At 48.5% G+C, this 16,417-nt stretch overlaps 1 protein-coding gene across 3 annotated transcripts in view; it reads right to left on the bottom strand.

Moving 5' to 3' along the window:
- Window positions 1-5,600: 5,600 nt before the first annotated feature.
- Window positions 5,601-16,417, bottom strand: part of TBC1D32 (TBC1 domain family member 32) — a 2,506,374-nt gene continuing 2,495,557 nt past the window's right edge. For all 3 annotated transcript variants that reach the window (XM_069606604.1, XM_069606605.1, XM_069606606.1), the window contains one exon: window positions 5,601-11,843. In XM_069606604.1, coding sequence (XP_069462705.1) covers window positions 11,727-11,843 — 117 coding nt within the window. In that variant the 3' untranslated portion in view covers window positions 5,601-11,726. The remainder of the gene's footprint in view (window positions 11,844-16,417) is intronic.

Raw genomic sequence — 16,417 nt, 5'->3', positions numbered from 1 at the left:
TGTTCCAGAGGGAGGCCCCAGCCGAGGAAAGATATCTACCACCAACTCGTTGCTTGGAGAAGCGACTGACCCTGAAGGAGTTGGAGGGGGATGAGCGAAGAGCTCGAGAAGGAAGATATTTTGGAAGAGAGAGCTGAAGGTATTGAGGCTCCAGACCCCAGAAGGCCTTGTGGACAATACAGAGGGTTTTGAACTTAATCCTCAGAGCCACTGGGAACCAGTGCTGAGATTTCAGACCTGGAGAGATACAATCCCTGGGCTTGAGGCCAAGGACAAGTCTCGCAGTTCTGTTCTGGATGAGTTGCAGAGGGCGGAGAGTAGAAGCAGACAGATTTAGAAAGAGGCTGTTGCAATAGTCCAGTCTAGAGAGAATCAGAGCTCTGGAGACAGTCAGCTTCTGGGGGAAGGAGAGGAAAGGAAGAATGCCTCTGAGGAGGAGCAGCTGGTAGTGTGACTTCTTAGAGATGTCAGAGATGTGAGGAGAGAAGAAGAGTGTGGAGTCGAAAATGACCCCGAGGTTCTTAGCCTCATAGGTGAGAGCAGGAGGAGGGCCAAGGGAGGCCGGCCAGAGAGTGACAGGAATGGAGGGAGCAGGTGTTCCAATTAGGAGAATCCAGGTCTTGCTGGCATTAAGACAGATATCATTGGCGGCACACCACTCCTGGATGGCGGACAGGCAGTCAGAGATGAGAAAAGGAGAAGAGGCGGCTGAGGGTAGCCTGAAAATGAGCTGAGTGTCATCCGCATAGCACTGGAAGTTGGGGCAGAGCGCAGCAATGCGGTGGGCAAGAAGTGCCAGGTATAGGCTGAACAGCCAGGGAGAGATGTTAGACCCCTGGGGAACGCCATGGGTAGAGATAGAGAGGGAGGAGATGAAGGACCCAAGTTGAACCTTGGAGCGTCAGTCAGAGAGGAAAGAAGTCAGCCACGCCAGGGCCTGACCAGTGATACAGGATGGCATGGTTGACCGTGTCAAAGGCAGAAGAGAGATCAAGTAGGATGAGGACACAAGGGGTGTTGGAATCAAGGTTGGAGAGCAGGTCTTCATGCATGTTCAGGAGAGCAGTTTCCGTGCTTCTGGCAGCTCTGACGCCAGACTGATGGTCATGGAGACAACCAACAGATTCAGTGTGAAGATTGAGCTGGCAGATGGCCAGATTTTCCATGCAGAGCTCTGGTTCTGACTAGGCTTCACAACTGCAACAGCCTCTTCCTCAATGTACCTCGTACCTCCCTTCGTCCCCACAAACGAATCCAGAATAGGGCAGCGTGAATCAACCTAGGCCTCAAGCCCTGGGATCGCTTACCTCCAGCCCTGAAATCACTCCATTGGCTCCCGGTGACCGAAAGGATCAAATCCAAGACCCTTTGCCTCATTCACAGGGCTGTCTGGGGCCTGGTTCCCCATGAGTCTCAATGGGTCCAGCCCATCCTCGACCAGTCTCCCCCAGCATCCCTTACCAGCACTTGCCCTCAGCCATCCTTCCCAGGACTAGCCTGAATCTGGTCCACCCCATCCTTTGCACTGTACCCCCCCCTTTACCTCCTGCACCTCCAGTGTGGCTCCCATAATCACTTGCTCAGCCCCTTGCGCCCCCACACCCTGCACCTCTCCCCCTCCTTTCTCAGCCACCTTACTCCTCACTCCCATGCAAGTAATTGTTCCCTGCATCTGCACGTTAACAATGACACAAGGCCTAGTACGACCGTTGATCCTATGTCCACCACCATTCGTCTGGTGGCGCCTGGAAACACCTGTGTATAGGCGCATTACAAATTCACAATGTAGGAACTGTAAACTTCATGCACAGGCATCATGTCACACGCTGTATGAACTGGATGTTGCAAGGCCATAGGATGTCACAGAGGTGACTAACAGCATGCCCATCTCACCCCCACAGGCACCTCATCGGACAGCGATCAAGGTGGACAGTGCACCTCACAGACACCAACACAGAGGAGGAGAGCTGTGCCATGCAAAACCACAACAAAGGCAATACCATCACCGGCCACCCAAACCACAGGCCCAGTGAGCATACCATCTGCCCCTGCAGCAACAACTGCGGTGCCAACGGAGGCACAGCCAGCAGTCCCTGCAGCACAGCAATGTGGGCCAACAGGACAGCAATTTCCCCCCTCCCCACTATCCTCCCATCTATGTTGGCACCTCCACCGACATCAATGATGGGCAGGAGGGCGGGGACACACAGAGGGGTCACCAGAACACACACCCTATCACCGTCCCTCATTCAGCCACCTCGACTTCAACAGCCCACCCCCACCACCAATCCCCAGCATCCAAGATATGGATGCAAGCATATGGCGCAGTTGAGGCACGGCATGAGGAGATGGCTTTACTCATGCCCCAGCACCAGGAGTAGACCAGGTTGATGCGGGAGAGTATGCAGGACAACGGCCGGCGCTGTGCAAGTGCCCTCAACCGCTCCTCACATGCAATGGTCCTGCTTGCACAGAAGGTCTGACAGGGGAATGAGGCAATCTCAGCACTAGCCGAGTCCCTCACCCTTTCCCTGCAGGCGGCACTAGAGCACAGGGACACGGCAGGTTCTGGCCCTCCCATAACCATCACCACGCCTGCCAGCTCCAAACAGAGCCGCCTGGAGCACGGATCCCTGTGCCTGTCAGGCTCACAACAAAAGGACAATTCAGGTCTTAAGAGGCTATGGAAGGGAGCCAGTTCCAGACTTCAAGTGACACTGATGCGACACTTTGGCGGTTTTTGTTGTATGGTGTGTTTGAGATGCTTAGTTGGGGAGGGGGTTGTGGGGAGGGTTAGTCGAGGAGGCTCAGGTGGGGTGGGGCGGGGGAGGATTAGTCGGGGAGGCTTAGTTGGTGCGAGATTGACAGGGAGGTTTAGTTGGGGAGGGGGTGGCGGGGAAGGTTAGTCGGGGAGGTGGTGATAGGGCACACGTTTGTTGTTTGTTCATTCAAAAATACACATGGTTCTACATATGAATTCACGTCTGGTTATTCAATTTGTAAAGTGGGGTGCTTTATTTTTGTGCTGCATCACATGCGTGCCACGGTTCAGGTGAAGGTGCTCTGTGCTCATAAGTAATTCTCTATGAATTCCTGGTGGGCTGCATGCCCATCCCAGACATCCCTGTGATGGTATTGTTGCATGCCTGCAGCTTTCACCGTCATCATTATCGTCCGCCGGAGGCATGTCCATGTCCAGGGGCAGAGGAATGTTCAGCTGGATTCACATATCGTGCAACATGGCACAGATCAGGACTATCTTACCCACTTTCACTGCCCTGTACATCAGTGCCCCACCGGAGCGGCGCAGGCACCAAAACTGTGCCTTCAACAGTCCAAATGTCTGCTCAATTGTTGTCTTTGGTCTGATCTGAGCATGATTGTATGCTGTTTCCTGGTGGCTCTGTGGATTTCTCACAGGAGTCATCAGCCATGGTATTAAGGGGTAGCCGGAATCACCTGCATGGAACGGGAGACAGGGAGGGCCATTTTATTGAGGTGACTGGGCAATCCATACATATTGGGGTGTGGGTGTGTGACACAAATGCCGCTGGGTCTGTGCTCTTGCGGGCACTCAATCACCTTGCTGAACCCTGTGACAGGTAACGGTGGTCAGGGCATGTGTAGGATCTGACTCCCACAGATGGGTTGGTGGTGGTGGGTGGGGAAAAGTCGAGATATGCTGTGCTTTGTGACATGGCAGTGATGCATTCTGGTACCTGTAGTGCATTGCAAGTGCCTATCCATTCGTGCCCAGATTGGGATGGGGTGTCCATCCGTTTACTCATGTGGTACATGCCAGTCATGGCCACCCACTCTTGTGTGGAGAATATGTCCCTGCATTTGCGTGGTGCCTGTGGGACATGCACTGGTGCTAGTCAACATCCTCCCATGCCCTGGTGCACATGCAATGTGGTGTGTGTGTTGATCCTTTTAGTCACCCAAGCCAGGTCCGCAGTCCACCATACACGCCATGTACCCAGGCAGCGTGCTATTCTGCAGGACCATGGAGTCATGGGTTGATCCCAGGAAGCGTGCAGAGCAGTGTGTGATCATCAGGTCTGCATCGCAGACGACCTGCACATTCAAGGAGTGGTACAGCTTTCTGTTTCGATACACCTCCTGTGTGGCGTGGGCAGCCACTAGCTCTATGTTTGCGCAGACCAAAGCTCCCAATACATTAGGCATGTCGGTGAGGGCATGGAAGCGGACCTTGGTGGCGTTCACCTGTACCTGTGTCATTGGTAGGGCGATGTGCTAGGACACGTAATGAACAAGGGCATCCAGAACCTGCATGAGCACAATTGAAAATGCTGGCTGCGAGATTCCATGCAGCGCCGCAACTGTATTATGGAATATGCCTGTGGCGAGAAAATGCAGCACAGGCACCACTTTCAACATGGGGGTATGGCAGTCTGGATGCCAATGATGCTCTGGATGTGGTCCTCCCGGATGGTCTCCCTGTTCAGGCGGTATAGTGTGTGGATCTGCCCGTCAGTCAGGGACTAGGGTGTGGCCCTTGTGCGGGGTATATGTGCACTCATTCTCCTTCTCATCCTCCACTGGCTGTCGACCTGTTTCTGCTGAAGCACCTCCTGCTCATAGAGCTGCACTAATGCATGAAGCACGTCCAAGTCCATGACTACTGATATGAGTGGCAGCATGACTGTGTTGGAAGGTGTGTGTGGTCCTTTTCAGCAGTCCCTATGCTCAATGTGTGCAGCTGGGTCAACTGGGTGCACCTGTGGCCTCTTCCTCCACACCTGGGCCTGGTTACCGCCTGCTCTGCGGTGCCTGTGTTCCTGACATGGTTCTCCCGATGGCACTGGCATTTTTGTGCCAGTGTTTCCAGGAAAACCACTGTTGGAATGCCGCCTTCTTTACATGGTGCTGGAAATTCCGGAGGGTAAAGCTGTTTCAGTTCCCTGTGCTACCAGCAGCGGTAGCACAATATCCGCTGTTACCAGCACTGTTGTTACCGGCATTCTCTCGCGTAGTGCTCCAGTCTGGAAATAGTTCCGGTAATCGGAAATAATACCACGTTGTTTCCGGACCGCAACACTCAAAATAAGGACCTATGAAAGACCTCATAAATATTAGCAAGAGCATCAATACTCAACCCAGCAACATTGATACATATACGCCATTTAAGTTCACATATTTGAAACATAATACCAGCAGAATATGTTGAAGAAAACAATCATTGCAAAATTCGATCAACAATAAGCAACTAAAAAAAAAAAAATTGACAAAAGATTTTAAATCAAATTCCTTTCAAAATTCCCAGTTACAAATTCAAATTCAACAAAGCATCATAAGGAGTTATTCCAGCGTAACACGTTTTGGTCATCTGACCATCTTCAGAAGCATTAGAGTCTTCAAGTAACACAATTACATGATTATATGTACCATCCTGCCAATATGCCGAGACTCTTCAAATAATTATATTGCTGTACCAGAGAATGAAAACAAGTTCACAATTTTGCTGTTAATGAAACAGTATTATAGGGATCCAAAAGTGTTCATTCTTGTTTTTCTGCACTCTGCACTTCATGACTTCAATTGCTTTTAAAGTGGGTTAAATGACACTGCCAGATGTATATGTTTATTTAAATGGGTTTCTTTACTGGGATTTCTTTACACCGATTATGAAACAAGGCATCGTTTGAGAAATTCAATTATTGGAGGTAGCTCATCTCATGCTGAAGCCAGTGATACTCAGCATTATCCACCCCCTTTGTCACCCCAATCTCAGTTACATTCATAAAGAAGTGCAATGACAACACAATAAGGTCAGCATGCAAGCAGTACAGGCACTTTCATAGCAAGGCTGGATGAAAGGGTGATGAGGAATCCGCTGGAGATGAATCCATAGAAAGAACATTACTGGTAATTTATTTCTCCTTCAATGGATTGCTTTCTCCCGTAGCTTCCTCATCAGATAGACTCCCAAAGCACTATGTAGTCTGGAGGCGGGCTGAAAGTCCCTAAACTAGGACGCTCTGTAGCATCGCTCTTCCAACGCGAGCATCAGCACCACGCAACATGTCCAAACAGTAATGTTTGGTGAAGGTGTGCAAAAATGACGATGTAGCCGCCCGGCACATATCTCTAACCGGCACGCCCTTCTGAAGTGCTGAAGAAGCAGCCACACCTCTAGTGGAGAGAGCTCTGATGCCCTGCAGAAGCTCTATACCCGCGTGTTGGTAGCACTCCGCTATACAGAGTGTAATCCACCTACATATGGTCTGCTTAGTAGCAGCCAACCCCTTTCTTGACAGGGAAAAAGCTAAAACAGTTGATCAGCCCTCCTGATCTCCACTGTCCTTGCGACATAGAAACTAAGAGCCCTCTTAAGGTCTAACCTATGCAACCTCTCCTCCTCCTTCGAAGGATGGGGAGGATACAACACAGGCAAGTCTATGCCCTGGGAGGTGTGGAATTCTGACACAAACTTGAGCAAGAACCCCAGCTGCACCTTCAGCGATACCTTCTCCTTAAAGAAGCAGAGAAATGGAGGCTTGAATGACAAAAAGCCTATAGCTCACTGACCCTTCTAGCAGATGTGATTGCCATTAGAACAGCCGTCAATGTGAGCAACTTAACTGGGCAAGAATGCATAGGCTCAAACAGAGTTGCTATTAGCAAAATAAGAACCAAGTTAGTCTGGGATAACAAAAGGGACGAGTGGAAATGTATTCATAAGGCCTTTCAGGAATTGCGCCATAACCCAGATCGTAAAGAAAGACCCTTGTTCCAGAGACCATTTAGAAAAAAAGACAAAGCAGGCAAGTGTCCTTTGACTGCTGCAACCTGAAGGCCTGACGAGGTCAGTGACAAAAGGAACTCCATCACTGCAGTGGGGGGGCAAGAGATGGGGTCAATCTCACTTTCCCTGCACCACGCCTCAAAGCTTCTCCATCTGCAAACGTACAGCAATCTTGTTGGCGGTCTGCATGCAGCCAGCAGCACCACAAGCACCTTGTTCGAGAGGTCCCAGTCATCATATCTCATCCCCTCAAGAGCCACATGTGTATATTGAGGGACTACGGGCAACACCCAACCCTCCGACTGGGAAAGGAGATCTAGCCGACGAGGTAGCCAAAGAGTTGGGCACATGGCTAAGTGTAGGAGTTCCAAGTGCCATGTTCTTGTAATCAAGATCATGATTGCATGGAACTGCACGAGAACCCACAGGATGACAGTGATTGGAGGGAAGGCCTAGTGGAGGTCGAAGTCCCACTCCACTAGGAATGCATCCGCCAGAGCCGGGAATTTCCTTGAGCAGAACTGTCTGCACGTCCTGTCTGTGGTAAACCGATCCACTGTCAGGGTACCCCACTGAGCGAAGATCTCCTTGAGAACTTCCTGGCACACCTCCCACTCGTGTGAGACTGTGCCATGCCTGCTATGGGCATCCGCCAGCCCATTCTCCATCCCTGCCAGATGGACTGCCGAGACAGAGATCTGGTTCTCTAACAACCAGAACCACAGCTGCATCGCCTCCCTGAAAAGGGGAAGAGACCATATACCACATTGCTTGTTCAGGTAGTGCATTGCCACTGTATTGCCTGTCATGATTAGGACGTGTTTCCCCTTGAGGAAAGCTTTCAGGGCTAGCTTGATCACTCACAGCTACAACCTGTTGATATGGCACCGGTTCTCCATCGTGGACTAAAGGCTGCTCCACTGCAGACCGTTGCAGTGAGCTCCCCAACCTTTCAGGGCCGTGTCCGTGACCACCCTGACCTGCGGCCATGGAGGCCAGAAAGGATCCCCCGTCATCATGTTGTCTCTTCTGGCCCACCAAGCGAGATTGATCGCCACCGACCTCAACACATTGAGAACATCCTTCAGGGTGGCGAAATACTGGGACCACTGACCTCTCAGTAGCCACTGCAGAGACAGCATTTGCAACCTGGCCTCTGGCACTAGAAAAATGCAGAAAGCCATGAGGCCTAAGAGGCGGAGGAAGGAGGCCGCCTGCAAGCTGTTGTGGCTCTGGAATAGCTCGACCATCTGTCGCACAATAGTGACTTTCTCTTTGGGGGGGGGGGGCTTCCCCTCCTGAGTGTCCAGGACTGCTTTGATGAACTGGAGCTTTTGTGTTGGTGTCATGTGAGAATTCTGAAGACATACAGAAAAGCCCAGCCTGTGCAGTAGCGTAAAGGTGTCTTCGAAGTGAGATGAAACCTGCTCCGACGACTTTCCCCGGATAAGCCAGTCGCCCAGCTATGGGAACGCATGAACGCCGGATCTCCGGAAATGCGCTGCCACTACTGCCATCAGCTTGGTGAAGACCCGCAGAGTGGAGATCAACCCAAAGGGGAGCACCTTGAATCGGTAGTGCCTGTCGCCTATGAGGAATCTCATGTGTCTATGATGGATGGGCACATGGAAGTATGCATCCTGTAGATATAACGATGCCAGCCAGTCCTGTGACTGTAGAGCTTCGATAATTTCTTTTACCATCACTATTTTGAGCTTGTCCTTCCTCAGGAACTTGTTCAAGGCCCTGAGGTCCAGAAAGGAACGTAGCCCCCACCCCCTTTGAAATACCACCAACCCGATCCTCTCTGTTTGGGAGGTACCTTTTCCATGGAACCCTTCAACAAGGCTTGCAGCTCTTCCTGGAGCTCCTGCTCCGGTTGCTGGGGAGTGGGGGGGGTCTGTCTGGGGGACTTTGCAAGAAGGCTAGACAGTACCCCCATTGGACGAGCTGCAATGTACAGGTGTCAGAGGTTATTTCCCACCACTTGGACAAGTACCCGCCAATCGTGGGGGGAGACCACAAAGCCTCTTTGCGGCCTGTGTCGGCCCCATTGACACTGCTACTGTTGTCTGCTGGCCCCTAGAGGCCCCCTTACCCGGACTGTGGGAAACACCTCTTCCTCTGCCTGGTTTGTGGGGGCTGTGCCTTCCTCCCAAAGGGGATGAAGAGCCAAAAGCCTCTTCCTCTGGAGCGGAAAATAAAAGATTATTTAGGTGGTTGTTGGACACCCATGCCTAGCGACTTTACAGCGAACTTAGAGTCCTTTGAATTTTTCTAAGGCAGCATCAGTCCTAGAGCTGAACAGATGCTCGTCATCAAAAGCAATGTGGAGCAATTTTGATTGAACATTGGGGGAAAACCCTGAACTTTGCAGGTAAGCCTGCCTCTGGATTACAGTTACTGACCCCATAACCCTGGCCAGACAATCTGCAATGTTCAGGCCCGATTGCAGGCTTTGGCAGGCTACCTCCTTGCCGTCCTCTACCAATTGCAGAAAACCACCCGCATTTCCTCTTCCGGGATGTGTTCTGCCGCTTCCTGTATTGTCCTCCAAAGGCCATGAGAATATTTGGCAAAGGTACACAAAGCGTCCACAGCTTTGAGAACCATGCTACTGGGCGAAAAAAACATTTTTGGCTAAGGTGTCATATTATTTTGACTACTTATCGGTCGGCAAGCTAGAGGTTGATGTAGACAGCATCGATTAACTGTGGATACCTGAACCATTAATCCCTCAGGTGTAGGATGAGTCAATAAGTAGAGGTCATCTCCCCTTGCAGGTTTATATTTCTTTGTCAACTCTGAATCCACTGGAGAGGCGGAACAGGGTCTTTGCCAAACTGAGGCAATGGGGTCTGCAATTGCTGCATTTAATGGCATTGCCTTCTCAGCAGCTGGGTCCCTTTCAATGATATCTGTGAGCTCAAAGGCTGACAGTGGTTTTGCAGGAGCACACAAGCCTAGGGCTTCCACCACCCTCTCTGCAGTTTTTCCATATTGAGCATTTGCATAGCCATAAGGATGGGCCTGCTGTGTGTCTTGGTCGAGGGAAGTATCTAAGCCGCTGTCATCGTGCAGGCCTTCAGCCAAGGTGATTAGGTCAGCGTGGTCAGAGAAAAAATCATCGCCGCTTGACCCTCCTGGCAATGGCTGAAATTCGGCGACATGATCCCCAACTCTTCGAAAATTGAGGTCATAGTCTCGAAAAAAGATGTTCAAGACTAAGAGACAAACAACCTCTCAAACATCGGTGCCAAGATCGACCTTGATGGCATCGAGATCATCAGCACTGACTGTGGCTTCAAAGGCATTGTCGACTTAGCAATGGTCGGGGTTGGGCTTGAGGGCGCCAAAGATGACCTCTCCAACGTAAGTAGAACCGGTCGTAACTGGAACCTCCCTGGCCTGCTGCACCGAGGGTTGCCCCATACCCGCAGTGACCACCTTCATCATCTGGAGCATCTCCTCCTTAAAGGCTTCCTATTTGGTCCTCGGATTACTTAAGCCGGATTGGGACCTATCTCGCTCCTCGCAAGATTCCAAGTCATGCTAGTGTCGACGATGTTGCTCCGTTTTCTGAGAAGAAGAAGACGAGTGGCTACTGAAGTGTGACACCTGTCCTCTTTCTCCAAAGTGGGATCCTGCGTCTCCTGTTCGTACGATCGAGTAGACTGCCGGGCCAGTGACTTCTACGGAGGGCGGCCCAATTTCAGTTTCCTGCCAGCTCCTGTAATGACTTCCAGTTCATCTTCTGACATGACCTGCAATCTTTGATGATGTGATTGGCACCAAGGCACCACACGCAGATAACGTGCGGGTCGGTCAGAGACATTTTGGAGTTGCAATCGGTGCACCTTTTAAAACCCAACGGTTTGGGAGTGGACATTTTTACAAAGCGTCAAAGTCATAACAATCGCAAAAACCAGTGAGAATTCCTCTCATGAGAGTTATTCCTCTAGCAGCATACTAAGCATGTGAAAAAAAGGTATTGAGGTACAGGGGCATAATGACGTAGTATATCTACAACCAATGTCATGTCCGGAGTGGCCGACCGCCATATTCAGTCAAGTTGGATCGAAGGCCAAGTCTAGGTGCACTACATCCGCTGATGAAAGGTTTTCGGAGCATCTGATGCTGGAAAGGATATCTATCTGATGAGGAATCTGAGGGAGAAAACAATCCATTGAAATTGTACTTTTTTATATATTAATCACAGATCTATCACCATTGGGTCTCATGGCAGTCACATTACGAAAAAAGGCAGTCAACACCAATAATGAAAGCATCACAAATACACATAATACATGCATTGGTAAACATTTAAATCATTTTAATTATTAGAACTTATTACTGACACCAATTACAAAACTATAATTCTGCTTTACAAAAGGTAAACCAACATTATTTGGAAGCCTAAATGGAATCATCAGCACAATAAAGAACATTGACTGAATGTTCAGTATTTGAAACTGTACTATCCAAAAAGGTTTCCCATCTATTTTAGCCTTTTCACTGTCAAAAAGGAGAAGGTTGGGTAAGTCTGTCACACTGGAGACACCAATCAAGAGGTGTCCGGTCTTGCTCCATAGACATAGTACACTTGGATTTAGTTTTACAAGATAACAAAGAGAATGCACGTTGACAACATCAACAGGGTGCGGCTGTCAGCAACAACAAACAATACTTAAAAAAGAACCTGGAGTAAACTGCTGCCAAGATGAATACTAGCCATCAAACACAATTTATTTTCTCTAACATCAAATTCAGACAAGTGTTCTCGAAAATACTATCTTTTCATTCTCAAAACAATCATTTCAAATTTTACAAAATGTACATTTGTGGTAAATAGGTTTTCTGAACATTATAAATATAAACCAATCTGCATTTTGAAAGATACAAAGCCCCCGCTGCTAAAGGATTCGACAAACATTTGCATTTGTGACTGATGGAAGAATCATCTCTGTTGTCTAATGTTTCTCATGTCTTTCAGCACCATAGGTCGGTAAGTGCGTTCCAGGCCTTCCATATACTCCAAGTAATCACTCACTCGAAATCCAGAAAAGGCTTCCTCCTGTGAAGAGACAAAAGGAGACCGTGTAGTCGTGTAGTTGTGTATTACACATAGTTATTTTATTTAATGTTAATTCAAATTGATAACACTTATGTAGCTTGTGTGTCTACATCATGGACATTTTGCAAACCTACTATAAATGCATATTTTATTGTGAGCCCCGTGGAAATGGCACATTATCATTTTCCAGCTGCAGCCATTATCTTTCAGGAAATGCCTCTAGCTGGATAGAAAACGAATACATAGGTGGGTTCCAATTTCTACATGTTTTGCTACAACCTGCTATGCTATATTACTCAGCACACATTCAGAGTACCCGCTTACTACCATGCAGTGGCAGCTCACCATATGGGGGCGCTGACCTGCCAATCGTTATGGAGTAGCCATAATATTTATTAGTGGATAATTGTCAGCACAGTGAAAACAAGCAGCCTTCCCTCAACAGAGTTCTGGGTTGACTTAGTTGGCGTACAGTACACCAGCTGTGCATTTCCTATGGTTCATGCAGGGCAGGAGGCGTTTTGCTTCCCTAATCTTGCAACACCGTTGGGCATGCAAACTGAAGGAGTGCGAGTTGGAGAAACACTGACTCCACAACACATGCCAGGAACCAGGAAGTCTGGAAGTCTTATATACCCCACACTATCCCTGTTCTTGTGTGCAGGGTGCGTGTTGTGCAGGTAAAGAAAGAACAAACCTTTCTGTATGTCAATGCGTGTGTCTGTTGTCACATAGCAGATACATATCATAAAGAGGCCAGACATGAGGGTGGAGGAGCACTATCTGCCTGATTCATGGAATTATTTGTATGAAAAACACAGATTTGCACACCTTTCTGCCCGAAAATCCCGATACTTCATACAGGGATTTTCAAGTACTTGTGTACAAGTGATAGCCAAAATAAACCAGTAGGGTCTGCACTAAAGTAAAACTTGTCAGGATGGTTAGTCTCCATGGTGGGGTACTGTTCAGGGACCACTGGACTAGAGAAAATTTCTCTTTAGAAAGTAAAGTTTTCCAATAAAAAGTTCTCTTCCTTTTCAATACACACAAAGCTGTGTCTCCTGGAAAATACACACAATAACTAGTAAGCTTATCCAGGATTTTAAGATGGCCCCACACTACATTTTCCACAGTTCTGGACGTCTCTTCTGCTTAAATCACAGTCCTAGGTTCAACTATTTCCCACAGTTGTTGGGATGACTTCTCCTTCATTCTGAATCACAGGTTTAAGGGTTTCGACACACTGTTTCCCACAGTTCTTTGGGTCTTTCCTCTTTTGTTCTCAATCCCGGTGTTAACTCCATACTGTGTGTAGATTCTAGTATTGGGTTTTAAGGCTGAATAAGAGCCAGATGATGACAGAAAGCTGTCCTAAATCTTGGCCAGTGTTTTTCACTAGGTACCCCACCTGCTCCCTCTATGTCTGGGTTCTGCTTCTCCAGCCACCTTCTCCAATTTCCCTGTTCTCCCTAGTCTCTCGCCTCAAGTCACGCTGCCACAAAATATTGCACTATTTTTTTGTCTTCAGAGGTGCACCCCTTTATGTCTTACGGTCCACTAAATCCTTTTTAACATTACTCTGCTTCCCACTGTTCCCTACCACCTTCTCACCTAGTCCCTTAAATGGGCCTCCACTTCAGCTCTTGAGTTCCATCTACTACCTGCTCCTTCACCTCCATGATGTTACTCAATGGGCCTCATTACACGGTAGGCGCTAAGGGATTACCGGCACCGGTAAGGTTACCGGTGCCGGTAATCCCTTAGCACCCTACTACGAGGTCCCTCAGCGGGTCCCGTCCTTAACGCCTGGTCTAACCAGGCGTTAAGGACGGGACCCGCTGAGGGACTTCAGAGCTAATAACGGTACCGCAAATTGCAGTACCGTTATTAGCTCCTTCCCCAATCCCATTGAGCCCTATGGGGGCTCAAATGGGAATGGGGAATGGTATTTGGAATGGGGACTTACCGGGTCCTCGAGGGTCGGAATGACCCGGTAAATCCCCATACCGCCTACCCGGACCCAGTACCCGGTAAGGGAGTAGCCATGCCGCTAATAGCGGCATGGTTACCTCCTACCGTGTAATGAGGCCCAATACATCCTTTCATTTCTTTATATCACCTGCTTTGTTCACTCCTCCACTTCTTTCAATATTTCTTCTGGCCACTCTGCTTCACTGTCCTCTATCTTACGTCCTTTCTTATTCATCTCTCATCACTATTTTATTGCATCGGCTGTCTATTCTCCTTCCTACCTCCTTCACATGACACCATAGAACAATTGAGATTCTTTCGCTCCTCTTCACCCGTTTGGGCACCTTCTTCCCTACACTCCTCTTGGCTCTTCTCATCCAGGCCCTCTGGTTTAATCTCTACCCGATCTCCATTACCTTTCTCTACCCAGCCTTCTGGTCTCTTCTTATAATTATAATAGTTCTTTTATAACTAGCTTAAAACTGGGGACCAGTTTCTAAGCACGAGCCTGGGATTCAAACCTGTGTCAGCTATGCTTTGTCTTGCTATCAAGACAATTGCGTTTCCCCTGAGCAAACCTACAGGTCCTTTGTTTCCACACCATTAAGGCCTGTCTACCTTGCCTCCGGAGCTCTCCTTGTTGCCTTCTGCCTTATGCATCCTGCTTTCCCCAGCCTTTTGGGTCTGTCCTGCATCTTCCTGCAGTCCAAAGGTTCCAGTAGGTCTGTTCCAGTCTCCTCTCTAAAGCTCCTACTTCTTTCCACCTCTCCTGATAGCTTAAAAATTAGCACTCCATCATAAACTGTCTGAACCTTTGGATTTGTGAAGAGCTTTGGCCCCTTCTTTCAACATCCCTCTGTTGTAATGGGACTCAGGAGTGGGAGATGGCATGGGTATTGGCTGCCCGGCTCCGTGCCTGGGGTTAGTTTACACCCTCGGTAAGGACTTGGAATTGGCTTGTTACTCCACATGGGAGAAAATCATGTCTGACAAACCCGGACCCTGCCTTCCAGCCGCTCCCTCGGTTAAGGGAACTTGTGTGTGCAGGCAGGTTTTGTATAGGGAAGTTGGAAGTCATAGTTTTCTGGATTTGGGTGAGTCTTTAGTGTCTGCTGGACCACAGCTTCAAGAACCATGTTTGTCATACTGAAGTTCCTAACTCCCTCTTTTATGTTGCTGGCATTAAGACTGGCCAAATGTCTCTGCAATACCCTTACCTAGCGTATGTCCCCCTCTTTCTTTTGGGTAGATTTAGCAGCAATTTCCGCACCTACTTAAGTGGAGACATGCTGCTGGCTCCACTGGAACACTCATCGATTCTCTTAAGGGGACTGGGGTAGCAACAGGTACACTGTGAGAAGCCCTTGCCTTCTGTACATGGCATGTTGTGGGTAAACCTGGGATCCTCCTGATGCCTCCCCTGGGCCTAGCATTACATGGCCTGTGGCAGCACCCAACACCCTTCCCGACCCCGCCATCAACCAATGCGATCAGGATGAGGACTTCGTCACATTGTTTGTGTTAGCATGAGTGCATGAAAAGGGTTGTGTCTGTGTAAGTGCCTGTGTGAATAAGAGTGCAGTGTATATGTTGTGGCATATGGGTGAGCATGTGAATGGGAGACAAAGTGCAGTATGAATGTTGCCAAGTATGGGTTCACATGTGAATGGGAGAATGGTAGTGCAGTATGAATGTTAATTATAGTGTATGGGTACACATGCATGAATGGGAGAATGCTTCCACAGTGTGGAACGTTGTAGAGTATGGGTGTGCATGCAAATTGGCGAATGAGCGTGCAGTGCGAATGTTGCAGGGTATGGGTGTGATAATATATGTAAAATGAGAGTGGAATGTGCATGCGGGCTGTCGGGGTGGTGAAAAGAGCCTCTAACTAAGACGGGGAGGGGGGTAGTTTGGTGGGAGGAGCTCTAGATCACGAAAAATGTACAGACATGTTTTCTTACAGAACAAACCTATTGTTCCAAGGAGATGCGCTGTCCCATTATTTAGTATTTAAGAACCCAATGCAAGACTCAAATGTACAGTCTGTGTTTAGATCACTGTAATGCTTTAATTGGTGCCAATCTTTGTTTGCCAACATGTGTTTCAACCACCTATGGTCTTCTTCAGGGCAAAACCTGTTACAATGCCACTGTTCTTTAGAGGGTCAATCCCTTGAATATAGTAAGGGATTACTCCTGTTCCAGTAACTTGTGTTGATATATCTTCATAAAAGGCTGATCTCGAATTAAATGTAACAGGAATGATTCCTCTCGAATCCCGTCACAGGCGAAATACTGCCTCTGCATATAAGCAACCACGCATTTCTGCTAGTATGTTTGTGCTCAAACGGCAGTAATCCCTTACTATATTAAAGGTATTTACCCTCTAAAGAATAGTGGCATTGAAACAAGGTGGTCGAGACACGTGTTGGCAAACAAAGATTGGCACCAATTAAAGAATTACTGTGATCTGAACACAGACTGTACATTTGAGTCTTGCATTGGGTTCTTAAATACTAAATAATGGGACAGCGCATCTCCTTGGAACAATAAGTTTGTTTTGTCTCTTTAAAGTAGGTTGGGGTGTCCTAAAATTCC

The sequence above is a fragment of the Ambystoma mexicanum genome, chromosome 4p, assembly GCF_040938575.1.
Source record: "Ambystoma mexicanum isolate Mex_15411 chromosome 4p, UKY_AmexF1_1, whole genome shotgun sequence".
NCBI classification, from domain to species: Eukaryota; Metazoa; Chordata; class Amphibia; order Caudata; family Ambystomatidae; genus Ambystoma; species Ambystoma mexicanum.
The sequence above is the reverse complement of the archived record's forward strand: the minus strand, read 5'-3'. Positions and strand labels throughout refer to the sequence as shown.